Source organism: Mya arenaria, chromosome 14 (genome assembly GCF_026914265.1).
Source record: "Mya arenaria isolate MELC-2E11 chromosome 14, ASM2691426v1".
Lineage (NCBI taxonomy): Eukaryota > Metazoa > Mollusca > Bivalvia > Myida > Myidae > Mya > Mya arenaria.
The window spans coordinates 31,234,782-31,256,701 of record NC_069135.1 but is presented as its reverse complement, the minus strand read 5'-3'; the positions used below and the strand labels follow the sequence as shown (position 1 = coordinate 31,256,701).

The 21,920-nt window shown below is 34.3% G+C and overlaps 1 protein-coding gene across 1 annotated transcript; it reads right to left on the bottom strand.

Moving 5' to 3' along the window:
* Positions 1 to 1,217: 1,217 nt before the first annotated feature.
* LOC128217028 (uncharacterized) lies at positions 1,218 to 13,009 on the bottom strand. Its single transcript, XM_052923838.1, has 6 exons — positions 12,766 to 13,009; positions 11,984 to 12,056; positions 11,305 to 11,406; positions 7,807 to 7,894; positions 4,458 to 4,622; positions 1,218 to 3,940 (listed from the first exon to the last, which is right to left on the bottom strand). The coding sequence occupies exons 1-6, from the start codon at positions 12,861 to 12,863 to the stop codon at positions 2,841 to 2,843; spliced, it is 1,626 nt and encodes a 541-aa protein (XP_052779798.1). The 5' UTR covers positions 12,864 to 13,009; the 3' UTR covers positions 1,218 to 2,840.
* Between the last annotated feature and the right edge of the window lie 8,911 nt (positions 13,010 to 21,920).

The following is a 21,920-nucleotide window of genomic DNA, read 5'->3' as shown; positions in this document are numbered from 1 at the left end:
CACTAATTGTAAGGATGTTCCATGCTTTGTTAGAACACGTGTGCACATTACATCAAGGGCTGTAATTACACAGTACTGGCAGAACAATGTCGGCAAACATGTAATTAATATTCATTTTATTTGATTAATTTGATGATTGTTTATAATTATGTATATCGAATGACATGTAGATTGATAAGAATAAAACTTTATGTTCTTTATAATAATTATTAACAAATTTCTTTGTCATAAAGCAGTTACCATTTGAAAAAAATGAGGTTTTTTAGTGTGTGCAACTTAAGTAATTCAAGGGCAATAACTTAGAAATGTCTTGGGCGAGTTGTCCGACTTGCTTAGATGAATTGTCCAAGTTGGGTGATGATTGGACAAAAGCTTATACAGTTCCGGCGAAGACAATATATAGTTTGAGTATTTTAAGCAATTCATGGGCCATAACTCTGCAGTAACTGGTGAAAAACTGCTGGATAGAGAACTTGGCCTAGATAATATGCTCATACACAAACATGGATTGTCCAAGTGTGGTTATGATCCAACAAAAGTTTTGAGTTGCAGCTTGGGCAAGAATGTCTTAATAAATTAATCAATGTAAGGGTCATAACTCTGAATTGTCTTGGGTGAGTAATCAGACCTGGCTAGATACACTGTCCAAGTGGGGTGATCATTGGACCAAACGGAATAAGTTTTAGCGAACGTGATACATTGTATGAAGTTTGTGCAATTCAAAGGTGATAACTCTGAAGAGACTCGGGAGGCATGGCTGGTTATTGAACTTGGCCTAGATATTCTGCTTATACATGTATTGTCCAAGTTTGGTGATGATCAGACAAAAGCTCGAGTTAAAGACATGCAACATTGTTTGAGTAATTCAAGCAATACAAGGGCCATAACTGTAAGGTGACTTGGAGACATTGCTAGTTAGTTTAAATACTCTCCCCATACACATATTGTCCAAGTTTGATGATGATCCAACAAACAAGTTTTGAAGTAAGAGTGCTATAACTCACCCAATTAAAGTAAATTCCAGTGCCATAGTTTTGAAGAGTTTTGCTTGCTATCAAACTTGGCCAAGATATTCTACTCATACACATTTTGTTGATGTTTTGTGATGATCAACCAAAAGCTTCAGGAGTGAAAGCGTAAAGGACTTGGTTGGCCCCGTCGCAGGTAAATTTATATGTCTAATGACAGACATTTAAAAAATAACCAATGTATATTTCTTTCTATTTATTATCGGCAATACCACTGTATAAAACTTAACAATAATTAACAATTTAAATATGGCTCTCCAGTGATAAACAACCGGTTCATACATGTATCATACAACTTAAATGTCAGCAAAATCTCAAAGAAATTATGCTCACTCATATAATTTCAATACAAACATACAAATCAAATAACTAAAGAAATGTTTGCTTGGAAAAAGTAAAAGAAACCTTTTTGTTCCAATTTGCTTAACACTAGATGGATCAAAAATTAAAAATAAGCTTAACTAAAATTAACACTAATTGAAAATTTACTATCAATCCCATCCATATGATTGAAATTATAAACCTAAAAAGTTCTATACACTCCTACACACAGGATACAGAACGTTGGAAAAAAATAGCTCTCAATATGCTTTAATATCAAATATTGGTCTCCCTGAGCCAATTTCTGACCACTGTGCACAAGAGTGTATATTTTAAAAAACAAAGGTTGTTGGTTCTGTAAGTATTTCATATGAAACCGAAAAAAAAACTCCCAAAAAATCATTTTCTTAAACTTAGTCATTAACTATATTTCTATTGGTAACCACCTAAAACTAGGGATAAGAAGAAGCATATGAATCGATTGCACCGATTTCTATGAAATACTACATCACTATTGTTTTAATTATTGCATTTACAATATGGACACTTTACATGATAAATACTACATACATCTAGAAGGAAGCATTATAAAGTATCTGCCCGGGCTCAATTTCTCGAAATTAATTAAGCGTAATAAACTTCAGTCTCTTATTTTATTTAGCAAAAATACTTACTTAAACTTCTTTTACAAAATGAAAAACTGTTTATTTTGATTATCATAAAATTCAATTTCTTTAAAAAGTCTTAAAACAATTCAAAATAAAAATGTTTCACAAGTTATTCCCAAACAAGAATAGTGAGCCTTCATACTGTTCGACATATCAAAGTCTTCTACAACTGACACATTTAAAGTGCAAAACTGTTGTTTCTTTTCCCCCAAAACAAAATCTTTATCATTTGCATCAAAAATAGAGTAACAAGTTATTAACAGTGTCATTTTGATTAAAATATTGTTGAATTCAAATTACACAAAAGCAAACCATACGAATGCTAAACAATACAAATTTAACACCATACAATTTTATGCATGTAAAATGTTTCATGTTAAATAATTTCCTTATAATGAATAGAAAAAAATGAAGACTAAATTAATAATTATTTTTAACTTAAGTTCCTTGTTGGCATTCATAATGCAAGTTAAAGACACTGCATAAAAGAATATGGATCTAAAATGGCACATAATAATATCTAATATCTACTACATTGAATAATGTATGTTTAATACACAGTTCTGTTCATTTAAAACTTAACAGCAATTTCGAAAATGTCGGTTAACAAATATAAAATGTCCATAATGTTAACATTATAATTATAACAATAGCATTTTTATGTATTTTTTTCTAGTTTTCTTACAAACGATATAATTATTAATATATCTTAACAACAGTAACAATTCGTATCGTACAATAATTCACAATATATTTCAAAAATCACAATTTAACAAACACATAATGATGGGGTGAGAAATGTTTTATAATAATGAGCAAAAGTCTAGGTATTGGGCTCCTCTTCCGGAGTCGAGTTATTATCAGATGTACCACTTAAATTTTCAACGGACGAGGGACCTCCGCTGCGGCTTTCCCCTGAGTCAGGTCGACTGTCACTCGGACAACTGATTTCACGTTTCCACTCTTTCACCCTTTTCATGTACAACAAAGGGCCCCCAAAGTTCACAGGAATGCTTATTGGATGGAACACCTTCGTGTTTTGCTCGTACTTACTTTTGTCTAGGAAATCGTTACCTACATTTGACGGATGTATTGACATGGGAACGTAATGCGTCCCTTTCGGGTGAAGAACGAAACCGGGTAACGGACAAGTAATTTTTGGTTCTTCTCCACTCCCAGAGTCTCCTGCCGAAGAATTTCCATTCAGATCAGAGTTGGAATACAACGAGGATGAGATGTAGCTTGACAGACTTCTTGGATGACGAGCCATATCCCGCTTTATGCCACGCTGAGTATTTTCGTTTGAACCCAAACTTGATGATGAATCACTCTGTGGGATTTTCTTCCCTTCTTCTGAGAACCTTTTGGTAATCTTGTGCTTGAATTTATACACACTACTATCATTTTTGTCTGATATACTGTCCATGGTTTGGTAGTTATTCGGGTCCATTGGAACTTTGTACAAGACTTTATCACTTCCATGTGTGGATGACTTGATGCCAGAATCTGTTTTATTGGATGAATTTGAACTAGGGTACGGTGACGATGAGTTCTCCTCAACGTTCATTTTAGAGTCTTCATATTTTGCTGCTAAGAGTGACCACAAATGTTTGTCATGTTTCAAATGATCTTGTGTAATTTGTTGGGCACTTGCTAATGCTTCAAGACCACCAAATAGACTTGTCTGACCAGTTTGATCAATGTCTCGAATCATTGGGGAAGGTATGGGTATATTTGGCTGAGGCTGCATTTGGACTGCTCCATTGAATGAAGGGATTACTGGGGGCGAGCCCATGTTGAAGTCTGCCATAAGGGTACCTGTATCAACTCCCGGTTCTACGGTCATAGGCGTGAGCTGTCGCCCACTGTCCTCCTCTACATGACGATATTGTTCCTCTTTTGCCGCTTTGCTGAGCGACTCATCTAAAATGCAAAATATTCTGTAAGTAAATCATCACCTCTACAGATCATAATGTGATATCTTGAATTTACATTTTGAATAAGGAAAACATAACATCACTTTCATCCATTTTTCAAAGTTTTATGCACATTTTTGAATGATTTTCTAATTATGGACAAGGTTAAAAAGAATTGCCTGGCAAAGGCACACATAAGCTATGACACTACCTCAACTCTCTTTCATCCAAATCATACAGACAAGCTAAATTATCGTATCAACTAAGTATAATTGATGACACAGTACAATACTATCAAAATTGGCATGAAGCTTAACCAGATTAAGACGGCCATTGAGAATTACTTACTTTTTATAACAAAAAAATAAATAAAATCTAAATTGACAGGCATTTATTTGTCCAAGGTTATCACATGACTATTCAATCACTTCATCCAGTTCATGCTTCTGAATAATTCTATCAAAGTGTTTCTGCATAACGTCAATCAGGTCATATCAGTAAATCAACCCATCATTACAACTTACCATTCATAATCCGGAACTTTTCCCCTGCCTGCTCCAAGTGGGCCATGAGTCGGTTACAGAGTTTGTCATGCGCGTCCCAGCCTTCGACCTCTACAAGGTATCGCATCACCTCATCCTGGCACTCCTTAAAGCCAAGGAAGCGATCTGGCAGACTCGACTTGAGAGCTGCAAAAGGAGATTTATCATTTTAAGGGTGTGGTCAATAATTATTATATGTGTACTATTTTTATTCATTTTAGTTCAAATGAATTAAGAAATTAATGGTTTATGTTTGAAGTAATATTTCCTTCAAACAAGAGGTCTTGATCAGGAAGTTTTACTTAAAATATAAAAAGCAAACTAATATATTGTCCGGTATTGATTATTAACCATTAAACAGTCTACAAATTATGAAATTTTGTTTATAAATTTAGGCTACACTGATAAGTTGCTTCAAATAAGATAATTGAATTGACACAAACTGAGATTTCATTTAACATTTTCATGATTAGAATATCATTTTGAAATGTTGGGGCTCTCAATGAGCTCATGATAGAAGTAGGCTAAGTTAAGGTCACCAAATGTATAGTTGTAACACTGGCCGGTTGGCAAGGGCAAAATTGAGGATGGATTGAATTCAACATATCACATATTTCAAACTATTATCAACTGTATTTTAAACTGTTACCAACCATTTAAAACTGTTATCAACCATGCGTTTAAAATCAAACCTACATGAATGGATTGCTTTTCTTTACGTTGCTATTAGTGTAAATACTGGTACTAAACAGATATAAACATTGTATACTATAATTCATTATATCTATTTTTATGAATCATTGCACAATTTGCACCATTGGGTAAAAAACATTAACAAATTGAGGAAAAAAATCGCTATACTTTACTATTATAATATTTAGATGAAAACTTGTGTTTTTTACACATACTCTTCATTGTTGATGGTATACATGTGCCCTGTATGGTAGTTATATGTCATAGAGGTGTGTCCTTTAAGTTAATTGTATGTATGTGTCCTTTAAGGTGATTGTATGTATGTGTCCTTTAAGGTGATTGTATGTATGTGTCCTTTAAGGTGATTGTATGTATGAGTCTTAAAGGTGATTGTATGTATGAGTCTTAAGGTGATTGAATGTATGAGTCTTAAAGCTGATTGTATGTATGTGTCCTTTAAGGTGATTGTATGTATGTGTCCTTTAAGTTAATTGTATGTATGAGTCTTTTAAGGTGATTGTATGTATGTGTCCTTTAAGCTGATAGTATGTATGTGTCCTTTAAGTTAATTGTATGTATGTGTCCTTTAAGGTGATTGTATGTATGTGTCCTTTAAGGTGATTGAATGTATGTGTTATTTAAGCTGATTGCATGTATGAGTCTTAAAGGTGATTGTATGTATGAGTCTTTAAGGTGATTGTATGTACAAGTCTTTAAGCTGATTGTATGTATGAGTTCTTTAAGGTGATTGTATGTATGTGTTCTTTAAGCTGATTGTATGTTTGAGTCTTAAAGGTGATTGTATGGATGTGTCCTTTAAGCTGATTGTATGTATGAGTCTTAAAGGTGATTGTATGTATGTGTTCTTTAAGCTGGTTGTATGTACGAGTCTTAAAGGTGATTGTATGTATGTGTCCTTTAAGCTGATTGTATGTATGTGTCCTTTAAGCTGATTGTATGTATGTGTTCTTTAAGGTGATTGTATGTAGATGTTCTTTAAGCTGATTGTATGTATGTGTCCTTTAAGCTGATTGTATGTATGAGTCTTTAAGGTGATTGTATGTATGTGTCCTTTAAGCTGATTGTATGTATGAGTCTTAAGGGTGATTGTATGTATGTGTCCTTTAAGCTTATTGTATGTATGTGTTTTTTAAGGTGATTGTATGTATGTGTCCTTTAAGCTGATTGTATGTATGTGTCCTTTAAGGTGATTGTATGTATGTGTCCTTTAAGCTGATTGTATGTATGTGTCCTTTAAGCTGATTGTATGTATGTGTCCTTTAAGCTGATTGTATGTATGTGTTCTTTAAGCTGATTGTATGTATGTGTCCTTTAAGCTGATTGTATGTATGTGTTCTTTAAGGTGATTGTATGTATGTGTTCTTTAAGCTGATTGTATGTATGTGTCCTTTAAGCTGATTGTATGTATGAGTCTTAAAGGTGATTGTATGTATGTGTCCTTTAAGCTGATTGTATGTATGTGTCTTTTAAGCTGATTGTATGTATGAGTCTTAAAGGTGATTGTATGTATGAGTCTTAAAGGTGATTGTATGTATGTGTTCTTTAAGCTGATTGTATGTATGTTATTATGTGGTTGTGCCCTTTAATCTGATTGTATGTATGTGTTCTTTAAGCTGAATGTATGTATATGTTCTTTAAGGTGATTGTATGTATGTGTCCTTTAAGCTGATTGTATGTATGTTATTATATGGTTGTGCCCTTTAACATGATTGTATACTGGTGTCTTTTTAATAAACAATATAAAATTTCCATTCCATTGTTGGAATATGAGAGCTGAACATTTTTAATTGGTCAAAGTAAAACTAGGAAAAAACACGTTGTTTATCACATGCAATAGAATGCTTTAAGAATCCTCATGTGCAATAAAATGCGTTAACCCTTCCCTTTTTCAAACTTTATATATTAACACACCCCTCCTTGATCAGAATAAAGGCAGGAAAACATCTTAAGACTTAAACTATGAGATGTTCTTTGATTTTATCAAATACAACTCCTTGCATGGACAATTAATGCAAAATCACATTTACAACCAAAGTGTACAACAAAGGTAGACCCAACTAGTGTTAATGTTCAGAGCTTATAGTACATAGCAAACTTGTTGAGCTCGGTTTTACTTGTCTGTCCAACTTTCAATAATTTATACTTGTCTTGCCGACTTTCAATAATTTATTCTTGTCTTGCCGACTTTCAATAATTTATTCTTGTCTTGCAGATTTTTATAATTTATACTTTAAGTCAGGCTGACTTTCAATAATTTTTACTTGTCTGGCCAACTTTCAAAAGTTTATATTGGTAATACAGACTTTATATAATTATATATGTGCCTGACCCATATTTAATTTGGTTTAAAATTGGAGAGGTGCATGGAAAGTGATGACAAGGAAAGGATTCTTTATCCATGAGAAATCATGTTTGTTAAACTGTTCTGATTAAGTCATGCCAAACGCACCTGACAATACTGAATGAGTAAAAGCTAATGCACGCACAGAGTTGTTAAAATTGTAAATGATGTAACTGTCTTTTTACCATGTCGTCAAGGACAACGTTTAATAACTAACATGCGGTATATAAGTGAATTAAAACAAAGTGCAAATAATTCTATTCTATCTTATCTTACCTGAGTGTTTGTTCACCACATTTGTCAGGTTTTTGATGTGCCTGATCGCCATTTCGATGATTTCTGTTTTCTCGATTCTGCCCTGACCCTAAAATATTGTAAAGAAAAAAAGTAAATTTCGAGAAACAAACTGTACTCACCTCCACGTATATATACAGATGTGTGACCGTGATCCGTTTTAAATTAAAAGAATTTATGCGAAATAACTGGTTTATTGAACAGGTTATTTTACATCTTTTATGGCTTATTAGCAAGTTCTGTTTCCGGAGTGGTCAGGTTTTTATCTCAAATACTCTTCGTGACACTTAAAAAAAGAATAAGAGATATAAGTCTAAATTGCTTTTTTTATTTATAAAAATATTTTAAGTTACTGCAAGATTATAAGGTATTAAATAAATGGAAACAGGAATGTTTAAAAGTAAGAAATGTTTTGCTATTTATTTCAGGATCCAAGAAAGAAAAATGTACAAAAACAAATAAGAACAGTCTATTTATTTTCCTTTTTTCTAGTTAGTTCTTGAAATAATCATATTCAAGAATGTAACAAAAAATGATATCTTATTCAATTTAAATGAATATTTATATAAAATAGCAACATTGCTTACCATAGGGCAGATTTTTTGCCAAACATTCCTGATAGGTTACTTACGCATTCAATTATGAAAAAATTGTTAAAAAACAAAAGGTAAGTGTCACTTTTCCCCAGAAATCTCCGACGTCCATGAGCAAGTTCAACTGATGCCATCTGGGACACCCCAAGCTTAAAGAACCTGCAGCAGCTAATAACTAGACGATTATTAGTTAGATTGCAAGATATATGAGGTGTTGAAGAAACATTCATACCACACACACACACTAACAAGGACAGCTACTGTTATATATTGTTCCAAATTATTTGCTTTATTTGTTGTATTAAATTGTACTTTTCCATGAAAACTAAGAAATTCTCAAGTTTTCATTTGAATACACACATGGTCAAAAAAGTGTGGACAAACCCATTAAGCAATCCATACTCAATCTGATCGTATTTTGATCTATCAATGGCATAAATGTCTGTTTGATATTTCATTCAATCTTATGAGACTAATGTGAGTATTTTTGACAACATTTCCTTTTTGGGTTTGTCCATAGATAAGTGGCCAATGGTGTATATGTTTTAAAAGAACACATCAAGTTGTCATAGTATTATTTCACTTCAGCAACCATTCTGCCCATATAACTAAGCAAATTTGAAGTAGTATATATATGATAAATGAAAAAGTTAACTTTGATAACTTTTTTCAAGAAGCTGAACTAAATTCTTTCATAAAGCAAATAAGTCAAAATAGCATATCATAGATGAAAAAGTTAACTTTGATTAATTTTTTTCAAGAAGCTGAAGTGAATTCTATTATAAAGCAAATAAGTCAGTTTTACTAATATAGAACAGCACTTTTCAAATTAGTATAAAAACACAGACTTGAAGGACATCACAACAACCTGAATATACTAGAATGATAAACGAATGTACTAATGAACATAGTGTATGACATGCAAAGCGTTTTTAAGCTGACTCAACTGACTCTTGACACAGACTTTAAACAGATAAAAAAACTCACAGTTAGGCCAAAGAGAATATATCTTTAAATTCCCATCCAATCAGTATTTTGCACAGTCAAAAAATGATCATTACACTTAAACTTTAAACTTCACAATTATATAAAAATTACAATTAGCATTAACTTGCCAAAATTACAACCAAATATATGTAACAAAATATCATTCAATCAATAAATCAGAATTTTAAATAAACAAATCGCATAAAACAGACAAAATAGTTCCAAATAAAGGAGTAGGAATGTAAAGATGTACTTTCTTGGGCCGTTTCCGTGTATGCACTGAAATATGCTCAGAACTTCAACGTCAACTATAAGCTTCCGCTGCCTTTTTGATGTAGCTGGATTAGCCAAAAGCGATAACTTACTGTCCTAGAAAACCACCAGGGACCTAATCTTATTAAATCAATTTTCGCCATTTTCCACTATTTTTCCTGACTATTCTGTTGTAGTGCATAATATATTACTCTTGAAAGTTGTGTAATTGAATTAAATTTAATATTAATAAAATGAAAATTAAGTCAATTCTGTACAAAAAATTCTAAAACTTTAATTTAGAAAATGAGAGAACTACCAACCTGTTTATTGAAAAAAAAATCAGAAAATATAACCTACAAAAATCAACATGCTACCAAAATGCATATAATATATGGGAAAACTGGAGTTAGTATTTTAAACAAGTTTCCGAGAACGTGCTGTGAGGTAAATTATAGCATTCATAATTTTGCATGCTATATATGTGAATTTTTAACAAATATATACCACTCGAAAATGGTTCGTGCAAATAAACAACTGAGTGCTAAAATATTTTGCAAAGAAATAACAGAGAAATACATTATGCATAACTAGTTAATAGAGAGAAAAACACTACTAGAAAAATGCAGTTTACTAAGCAAAGTGATGCTGTAATGACATTAAACTCATTACTTAACATTGGTTACTCTTTTTATAAATTATAAATATCCTATCAAAACCTACTAGATTTTCAAAAATGTGTATCAATCCCGCTAGTTCAAACTATTTAACTTCATAATTTTTTTTCATATTTTTGGATCAAATTGCTTGTAAATTGTAAATTTCTAAGCACAGTAATCACAGCTTTCATTTCCTGCTCCTGATAAGCCTTTTTCACATCATTTATTCGTTAAAGCAAAGCTCTCAAGTCAAAGCTCTTAAAGCCGAAAGCAAAAAGCTGATATTTTCCTAAAACAGTAAATTGTAACTTTTGACCATTCCGGCGACGGTTAAAAACACCAGAAGCTTATCAATTGTAGGGACCTGATCACACAATTCAGTACACACGTTTGGTGTGCACATATAAATACATAGTTATGCATTTAATTACATGTATACAAATAATTAATTAATAATCAAATAATAGTTATAGGAAAAAATTAAAATCTATACAATATATTTAAAACAATTAACGTTATCTACTGATTTTAGACAGAGAGTTTATAATAAAAACATGCAGAATATTATTTTCCAAGAAACACGTTACGTTTATAGGGACTCACTCACAGATTTCACTTGGGCAACAATCTTTTTAAACTTAATTGATTATATACAGTTATTTTACTTTCTTAATTAACAAAAAGTAAACAGAAACTGGCATACTCCGGACTTCAAAATAAAATAATCATTTTTCTATAATCTTACTAAAACTCAGCAAAATAGAATGGTTTTCTTCATATCTTGGAATAATTATTAACAATATAGGTTTTACTAATTGAACTTTTGACCATGTTTCATCATTGTTACAATTATTTTGTTCAAATTTAATTCAAAATTATTTTGTTCCATATCTGACCCTATAAATCGTGAAAGAGTCCCTTTCGGTTTAGATGACTGATGATGAATGAATGAAAAACATGGAGAGACACCACACGCCAAAACACGTCACCTGTTTTAAGTAATTTGTTGGGATGAGGCGACTCAGATCTGCAAGGCAGTTGTTCATTCTGTCCCTCCGTCGCTTTTCAATGATTCTGTGCGACATTGGGTCCTGAAATTTCAAATCACATAACAATGATTCATATTGCAATACATAACGAACCCCGCCTCTACTTGTTGTTTTTAATGAGGACCAATTGTTTGAAGGTGTAATGGGAATCATTTATTTCAATATCCTGTCAATGAACTGTTAACAAGTGGTCAAGGTAAGGAGATGGCAAAATAACTTCATACAGGATTCAGGATAATAAAATAGTAAGAAAACATTTTGACTCAATGGTGATTTGATACTGTATAAAGGTCTTAGTTCAAATTCATAAATGAACTGAAAAAAGGGACAAGTTTAACACCTCAAGCTCAGCTAATCGATTATTATCACTTATTAAGCCTTAAGATCGTTCTCCCTTTAGCGTTGTCCGCAGTGGGACCAAGCCGGACAAGTGGGGTTTTCCTCACAACGCAAGACCACACTCGCGTGTAACATTATGCCAACGAGAGCGATTAGTCTAATAACTTGTTTCACAATCTTTGTAAAATATTAAAGATCAATTTCAACATTCCAACATTTTGTTATGATTTGTACGCACACCCATTGTAACTGATGTACATGTAGTTAATCAGAAACTTACCCTGATTGTCTTTGGCTTCTTCACGAACGGCATGTCAAATTCTTCAGAATGACAAGTGCCAAAATTCAGCGATCTAAAAAAGAGAGCAGTTGTCAATTAGATTAGCAGCCATATATACATGTATGTAGTTGAAATACGACCTCAATACAGTACACCGAACATGATAAACATGACAATCAGATACACAAACAGACATCCCAAAAGGTAAGCTTTTTCGAAACTTAATTCATCATTAAACTCTATCATGATTATCATATATGAGATATATATCGAAATACCTCTATGCATCATTTTATACATCAAAACCGTAGAGTAGCACAAAACTTTTTAAAGCATTATCATGCAAAACTAAAAAACAATGTTTCTTTAAAATGTGCAATTAAAATGCAATCTTCAGTTTGGAGCCACTGTTCGCATACATGTATATAATGCAATTATAAATATTTTTTTATTCATTTTTGCAGTGCTTCTTTTATGTTTAGAAACGCATCAGAATTATGCATGCATTACAATATTAGTCCAAATAAGTATACATTGTAGCCTAGGTATTGAAAAAAAAAATCATTTAGTGTATTCTCTAAATTTGAGTCCGATTATTAACATAAGTACCATTGCAATTTGTATCAGAATACATTACGTTCAGTTTTTTATGCATATTAAGGCATTTAAATAAATACAATACACACAAAAATGCAAAATAATAAGCTTAAAATCTTAGTGAAATCGTATTAATTCATGCACTTCTACTAATTAACTTTCAATTAAATTCCAATTAATCCTACCTATCGCCATGAGGATCACTGATCTGCATTAAACGTTCTCCACAATTTTGTGTCATCATAGATGCTGGCGCACCGAAGTCCATCACAATTGAATTCATAACTGCACAATGTTCATGTTAAGCAAAACTCAACCCTTTAATACAAGAAAATAAAGTTGAATCCAGCAAACTCAACGTGCGAATGCTTTTTGTTCCTCCCCGCTAAACTATCATGCTTTCATTCACGTGCCGAAGGAAAAAACATATGACGTACCGATCGAAGTCACGCGTATTGTAGCATGGAAATGTGAATAGTAAACTATTAATAGCTTAGTCGATTGCTCGCTGGATTCGGTTTTTCCATACGATGAGGGTTGATTTAAAAGTTGCAGTTAATTGTTTCTGCTAGTTTTTGTTATAAACGAAATAATTACGCATGTGAAAACAAAGAAAACATGATGGCATTTTTAAAACGCCTCCGTAACTTAACATTTAAAAGATGCAATGCAAAGGCGAAGGGATTTGTTTGTAAAGCGAACGCTGCAGCGCATTGCCATGACCCAGTTAGCGTCTAGACAGCGAACATGCTTCTTCCGTATGCACAGGGCCGACCCAAAAGTTATACCCTGCTAAATAACTATGTTGCCCTTTTAAAAGTGCATTTAGTAATGTTGATTGATAGCCTTTATGAATAATTTCTAGAGCAAAGAAACTGTACTTCAATGATAACTTAACGTGACAAATGATTTGTACTCTAGAACATGTACATACACTTTAATTATTTCAATCTTATACATGTATAGGTGTATATACTTATTGAATAAGAAACCGACAGTACCGTGTCTTTTTTTGAGAGGAATGTCAGTTATCAAAGATTTTGACATACAGTATAAACTATAAGAAAGTTCAATTTAAAAGGAGAAAAAAAGAAGAAGACCCCCCCCCCCCCCCCCCTACACACACATAATTATAATATTTTGAATTATGCCAATATGCTGTAATCTCGTAAAACTGGGATGCCGGAAATTAAGCAATTAACATTAACATCAAATAGCATTGCATTTACAGCCGTACCGTTTATTTTTTTAAGCTGCACTCTCACAGATAGAAAGTTTTGTTTTTTTACTCAGAATCAGCTGATTTGGGTTTCAATGTCTTCAATTCAGGGGATCGAAACACGGTCTGGCTAAAAGTTCAATTATCTTAAAGCATTAGTAACGCTTTTAGCAATAAAAAAATAATAATGTTCGACCATAACTATGAACAACTACGATCTCATATTTCGCCGGCCGTCTGATATCACTGATGTCCAGTGTTTTATTCAAATTATATGTCTCATTCTTACTCTAAGGCAAAACATAAAAAGTTGTCAAAACGGTCAATCTGTGAGAGTACAGCTTTAAAGTAGTATTTAGTCAACTGTATATGATCACAGCACCGGACATGGTTTTGTATATTCGCATGTACATGCATGTGCTGCGCCCCGACATACAAACATCATCACATGTTAATGCCGCCTATCAAGATGTGTTCATTCTTTCTCATGTAAGAACGCATGGAGTTCATCCCGAGCTTTAAGTACAAATATCTGAACATGAACGTGGACGGATTTGTTTTTTAAGATTTTTTTTATATTATGATATTTGGCAAATCCTTCAGTTAAGGGATAAGAAACTGAATCCCGGTTTGAACGTCTATTATTTAGACTGCCCGGGCTTTATGCGTGGCACCACGGTAAATATGAAACTTAAGTGTTGATAATAAATGTGTTGTTGTTATGATCGAGGCCATTTATCATCACTACAATCATATACAATTTATCATGGCCGGGTTTCTCAATATATCATGGCCGGGTTTCTCACGATTCTTTTTTCGATCGTGATTAGCCCCTTACACGAAGATGCAAGACACACAACATAACACGCATTAAAGGGACCCGTTCACAGATGTTGAAATTGAATGTACGTATTCCATGTGTATGAACACACACTAAACGGTAACCGCAAATACTCATTTGAACCGTGATAGTTTTTGAAATAATTACAAGCCTAAAATCTTTAATCAAATACTACTGTTAAAAGCGCTTATCTGCAAAAAGACCGGCATTTATAATTCATATTTTTTTTAATGTTATCTTTGGAGCGCTAATTTAAACGTTTGATGATATTTTATCATTTAAACAAATGTTTTGTTTATATATCAAACTTTTTTTTTGCTTTAAGCCCCTATTTCGACCTACCGTATAAAACGTAAACAAGCCCCTTTAACATGGACACTCAATGACAGTACATTAATCGAGGGGTGAAAGCGATAAGGTTCTAAGTGACATTAAATAAAGAAGCAGATAGAACCTTTTCGCTTTCACCCCTCGATTTACTATCCGCCCGTAGACTGGTAAATATCTCACTGAGACACGCAATATTCTGATTAGAAGTACAATGACGTTATGTTCAATTCATTTTCTTAATTGTTACCAGACCATAACTATAACCCATTTAATTACCGTTTGCGTGCGAAATAAAACAACACATTTGTGTAGGTAGAAAAACGTTTTATTTCCCCAGGATACTTCTTAAATGCCCCCACCCCCTCCCCCAAGGCAAGTTGTTGACTGTTTCCAATGCAGCAGCTAGAAATGGTGATGTATGATGATATATCAAGCGGAAAACCTCGGCCAGTATCCAACAGAATTGACCATCTCGAAGCTTGCCGGAGATGGCCGAGTTGTTACGAATGGGTGATACATATATGTACAGAATTGGTTCAGTGGCCGCTTTCCGTTCCAAGGAGGGAACTCAACAAGTGTGTCCCCCCCCCCCCCCAATCGTTCACCTTTACCTTTTATTTCAATACAGGAGAAAGCGAAATAAAATACACTCAAAATGCACCATTTGGGACTGGCTTGACATTGTGATCTTTTCTTGAACAAATAAATTTCGGTTCTTAAAGATGAACAAAAAAATAGCAAAAGGTTGCACACCCTCATTAAACAAATAAATTTCGGTTCTTAAAGATGAACAAAAAAATAGCAAAAGGTTGCACACCCTCATTAAATTTTGGCCCCGCCCCTGACTACGGGGCTTGTCCATAGCATCACTGTAAACACTGCTCCCAACAACCATACTAGTGTAATAACTATGCGGTCCAGAAATAACAGACATACGAAGCTTGTGAACAACAAAGTCACATGTGAGAACATGTTACACATGATACACCGAGTGATCTTATCATCGTGCACCCCACGAAGTGTTTTGCGAGAGAAAAAGGGCGAAACCGAGAAAAACCAGAAGTGATGATTTTTTAATATAATATATATAAAAAAAATAATATTTAGTTATTTATTATAAATAAATGTGTGGCCAAAAAGAGGTGTGTAATGTTGTAAATACAGAGAAGGACTATTTTCCGACCATATATTTTTTATGCTAGATCTATATTTTATCAATCTATTATTTGGCCGGGTATATTTTCTTTTTTGAAGAGTTCAACTGGTTCTGGGCCAATACCCTGGAAAACTCGTTCATTTGTTCAAAGCACTCGCAAATTTGGCCCAAAACCGTCTAGAGCCACCAAGTTGTGCACAAACAACGCATAGGTTAATCACTCTAGCAAAAAATCGTTTATTTGGTAATGACAACCATTTATTCGCAAAATTGAATCCCAAACGCTTCCAGACCCGATTTTCAGTTGTTTTCTAGCAGTTCACTAGAGTGAAGTCGGTGCATTACCCTTAAGTAGGTTTGGTAGGCGATACGCCCCACTACCACGCAATATTTGTTCTGGTATAAATTAGAGTTAAGCCTGGCGGAATACCACGTAGTACGAGTGCTGTGAGTGCTTTAAACATTCGCAAATATGGCTTCAAAACGCTGCCAAACCCGACCTACTGTTTTCTAGAACTCAACCTGGGGCAACTGATCCAAAGAACTGAGAACATGACATCAGAGCGGTATTCTCGAATTTAGGCTAGTTCAGATTTTCACTAGAGTAAAGTCAGCAGAGTCCCAAAACATATTGATCAATGCCCTGACAAAACTCATTAAACCGTTAAAGGTATTTAAAACGTTGATCTTATAAAGTTACAAAACTTGATTTCCGGCTGGGTCTGTTATGTGTTGGCGGACATGCCCACTTATCACAAAAGTTTATATCGCCTCTCTCAATTGGAACTCCTCGGCTAGTATCTCGAAGCTTGTCGGAGATGGCCGTTACGATTGCGCCTCTCTGGGAAACTCGTTAATTCGTTTAAAAAAGGCTTATTAAGTTGGCACTAAACCATTACCAAACCCAAAATCTGTTTGGGTCTTGTACTCTCTAGAGTGGAGTAGGCGGAAAACCGTCTACCAGCTGTAGTAGGGGACACGGCAAACTTCCAACGCCTGTATGCCACCACCCCACCCAGGGAAATATCGTTTCTCGATTAAAGAACTTGCAATTTGATCCCAAGCCGATACCATTCCAGAATTTCCTCTGGAAAACTGCCACACAGACAACGCCCTCGGCTTCTACGTCGCTTTTAACCAGAATTTCTAAGTAGAAAAATAAAAGGCCATCAATTGCATTGCACGCAATAAGAATCTTACTTGATTAGTTAAGTAGGTTGGGTGTTGGGAGACCTTATACAAGTATAAAGTTTAATTAAAATACATAAAGTAGATGCTCAGTTATTGACTTATGCACGCTTGCCATAATTGCTAAGTTAAATAATCAGGCCACAGTCATTTTAATGGGATTGAGCTACTGCTTTCATATATTAAGGCCTTTCGAGATTTTCTGACATTTTTAAATTGCACTAATGCGTAGATATTTTATGCAAGATCGTTGGTATGAGTGACCCGTTTGATAAATCTGAAGAAAAATAGGTTAAATGTCAGAAAATGTGCTTCAGGTCAAATAACACAAAATCAGGAGTTCATTCCTATCAAATAATGTGAAATAATCTAGAACAATAATTTACATTGGATGACTTAAGGAATTGCAAATATACGCTCAAACCATGTGCACATCAAAGTCACATGTGTGAACATACACTTGCAACTCTGTGAGAGCCGGGGTGTGTCCGTGTTTTTTTCAAAGTGATAGTAAACTGACCATCAATACATTCACATTCATATACAGATGACGTCAGAAACTAAAGTGTTTTTCACGAACCTTGTGAACAACAAAATCACATGTGAGAACATGATGCACGTGTAGCACCTTATTGGCTTGTTCACAGGAGCAGGGTGCGTTGTTTTGTCACATCTGCTATGGCCACGCCCTCCCCCTCCCATTTTTTCAACAAAAATGCAAAACATATTCCCAGGCTTATAAATAAATGATTAGGGAACTGTACTTTGAACTAAATCACAATGATTATATTTGTTTGCAATGTGCTATGATTTTGTAATATTTGTTAAAAAAAGTTATACAATCAAATTATAAATTATAACTATTGTGATTTAGTACTATAGTTATTGTTTTTTACTATTGAATGAAATGCTGTGTAGTTAGACATATAATGAAACTGAGGTCGGATAATGGTTTTAAAAATGGTTAACACTTAAACAGTGTCACTGATTTACGTTTTTGTACTATCTACCTGCACCAAATATCTGCATACATTAACTACAGTGAAATTGTTATTCAAGTCAAGTTTTATAAGCATATTCGTTTGGAACATTTTCACATGTAAATAAATAAATAAGCAAATTCAAGCTCATTCAACTTCTGTTTCAAATTTAATAGCTGTCCAAGTGTTCGTATATTCGCCTTTACAGATTTCATAAGAAATACGTTAATCATAGGATACTATGACTTAGGGTTAAGCCAGAAATATTTTTCGTAATTCGAATTTTCATGATCAAAGTTAATGGGAAACTTGCCAGTTCACCATAAACTGCAGCATTGTATGATGGTAGTTGTACTCATATCTCTCCCTATGGCCTATACCCTGGGCTTCAAACTTCAGTTCTTACCACTCAAAAGTTCTACGATTTAAAAAAAAAATAGGTCTTAAAGCTGAGATCCTACAGATTGGTCGTTCTGACAACATTTTTATTTATTTTTCTGTTTAAATGATCAAATGTTTGCGTAAATGTCTGGAAGACAGTGATATAATGCGTTAATTCGTCACATGAACATAAGGAACTGAGCTTAGTTGTGGGGCGTTCAAATTAAACAAAGTCACATTTGAAAGTTTCATTTCCTGTATGCTATCCTTATGATAATGCAATATAGTTCATGAATGGTTCGTGGAGTAGACGGCCTGCCACTGTTTCTCTAGACACGGTGCACAAGACAATCCATGACCGCTGAGGCGTCCGCTAAATTTGCCGGGCAGGATCGGGTGCGCATGCGGACCGCCATTATTCAACATTCAACATGGGGGAGGGGGCATGTGGAGAATCATTGATCCGCTTTAATTCACAAATTCACCTGAACGAGCCATGTAACATTGGGTTAAGACAAACTGTACCTGTACATTACGTTGTTATCAAAACATTGAACTCATCAAACATCAATCTGGTAAAACTGAATATCTATTTATCTATATATATGATTGGGAATCGCAGTTCCCTTTATCTCAAACCACTTATAGCATTTAAACACACTCAGTTTTGATGACGTCACGGCGCGGTCAAACCATAATTTAACCAATGGGCGTGGTTACACATGCTTAAACCCAAAGGAGCGATTATTCAATAATTTACTCGATTTTGTTTTTTCAACAATAAATAAATTAATAATTGTCTAAGCTTAGACAATAGCCGCACTGGTCGCTTCTGGACGGTCACTTCCGTACTCGGGTTCAGTAATGCTAATAATCAGGCTAGTTTACGGAAGGAGGAACATGGTAGGGGTACCAGGTTAACGGTAAACTGGTCTGATTTTGGTTATAACGTCGGGTAATTGGTTGTATTTCATTAGAATTGGGTCGGATCTGCAGACACAACATCGTTTAACTGTTTCGGTTACATGCAGTTCAATTCCTTATTCAACAGGTGACTGAATTGGCGGATGTATGCAGAACATTTTCGACATCGTATCACACTGTGGTGCATTCGGAACTCCTCGGCCATTTTTATCGAAAACAACCTCGGATGTATGCTGGTACATCAGTTAAAGTAGTTCGTATTTTTTTGAATTAAATCATTTTAGAAATGTAGTGTTTTAGAATTGCATTTATTGATCTAAGTTAAAACTGATTGCCAGTGAAGTATATTATTGCAAACATAATTAAGATTTCCAAGAGTAAAGTCATAAAGTTTAACTGCTAAATAAAATCACTACGCGATCTACTTGCAGCGGACTTAAACGTACCTCTTTGTTAGTATGTTAACCGTATAAATACATCCGAGGTTGTTTTTGAAAGAAATGGCCGAGGAGCTCCGAATGACTGAGGTGATTAAAAAAATCCATCCTAAATTAAGTAGTGGCAAAGCGCGCCATCTCATGTGCAAACACGTCTCATTTTTGGAGCATAAGGACATTTGGAGTCAAATTTGAAGAAACAGGGTGAGATCCGGGTTCGATTTTCTAGCTTTTTTTAAGAAAACATTATGGTGTTCTTGGTTTAAACCCAATCGGAACAAATCGGCCGATTCTTATCAAAAATGGCTGATGTGGTCCGATTGGGTTAACCAGGTATGAGGAAGGGTTTGTAACGTCTTTCGGTTTGAGAGTGTACACACCAGGGATCTTTCGTAGCCGAAGGGAGCTATTGAAGCGCTTACTTGTTGAAGAATACTCATGAATACTTTGGGTTGGATCATATAAATATATTATTTAATTTTATTAAATGAAGAAATAAACCAAACTAAAATTTCACCTGAAAAATAGTTTATGTAATATAACATACTAACATAGGTAACTACATGTATACATACTCTTATACATATAAGTTATTTACTCGTTTGTATTTAAGTCATTACTACACATAAAATATGGGGATGAATTGTATCAGGTAAGGATCTCAGAAAGGTGTTCGATTATTACTCTGCCTATGAATTAGAATTAAGATGGAGAATTTCCCGGTAAATGGCAATTCCGAATCCCATAAAAAGGGAGTCTTGACAAAGAAACAACAATAAACGGAGGTAAGTACACTTAAATCTGTGAATAGTGTCACAGAATTAGGTTAGAAACACTTTTTCCAATGTCATAGTTTCAAACACGTGTCTCTTGGGCGGAAATATAATAATGGAGATGACCTTTAGATATAAATCTGTTAAACATAAACCAAGGACATAATGAATACAGAAATGCTGCGTATAGAGAGCATTAATATTGTTGGCCAGAATATTTGACTGTTGAGGGTAAATTGATAGAAAATGGTCTTTACTTTTTGCCAAATATTTCGACAAAAAGAACCCAAATATACGAATCATATTTGGGCCAAATATACGAGTCATATTTCCCAAATAAGCAAACGAGTCAAAAAAGGGCCATTTGGTAGGGCTTTGGACTAGTGATCCAGAAATGGAGGTTCGTATTTCAAAATCTAGATCCCTTAATCCCACAGCACGGGTTAACCTAGGATTTGACGTGCACACGTTCGGCACTTGGTATATGTGCTACCTCTTCCTGAAACTGTATATATTAAGGATTAAATGCGGTGTGGGGACAACGGTTGTCGCTAATGGAAGGGTTGGCTAAATAGAGAGGTTGAGGCTTATGGCAGGGATGGCTAAATAAAGAGGTTGAGGCTTATGGTAGGGATGGCTAACTGAACGGGTTGTGGCTGGATGGCTAGTTGAAAGGATGGCTAATTGAAGAGGTTGAAGCTAATGGAAGGAGTGGCTAACTGAACGGGTTGTGGCTGGATGGCTAGTTGAAAGGAAGGCTAATTGAAGCGGTTGAAGCTAATGGAAGGAGTGGCTAACTGAACGGGTTGTGGCTAATGGAAGGGAAGGCTAGTTGAAAGGATGGCTAATTGAAGAGGAGAGGTTAATTGTTGCTAATGGAAAGGGAGGCTAATGGAAGAGGTTGAAGCTAATGGAAGAAGTGGCTTACTAAATGGGTTGCTGCTAATGAAAGGGATGGCTAATCGAAGAAGTTAATTGTTGCTAATGAAAGGGTGGCTAATGGAAGGGGTTATGGCTAATTTTAGTATAATGTAATACGGTGCTTTATACTTATTTTGCATATAGCACTCAGAAGCCGCCTGTACAACAAAAAGGTAGACAGTAAATCAAA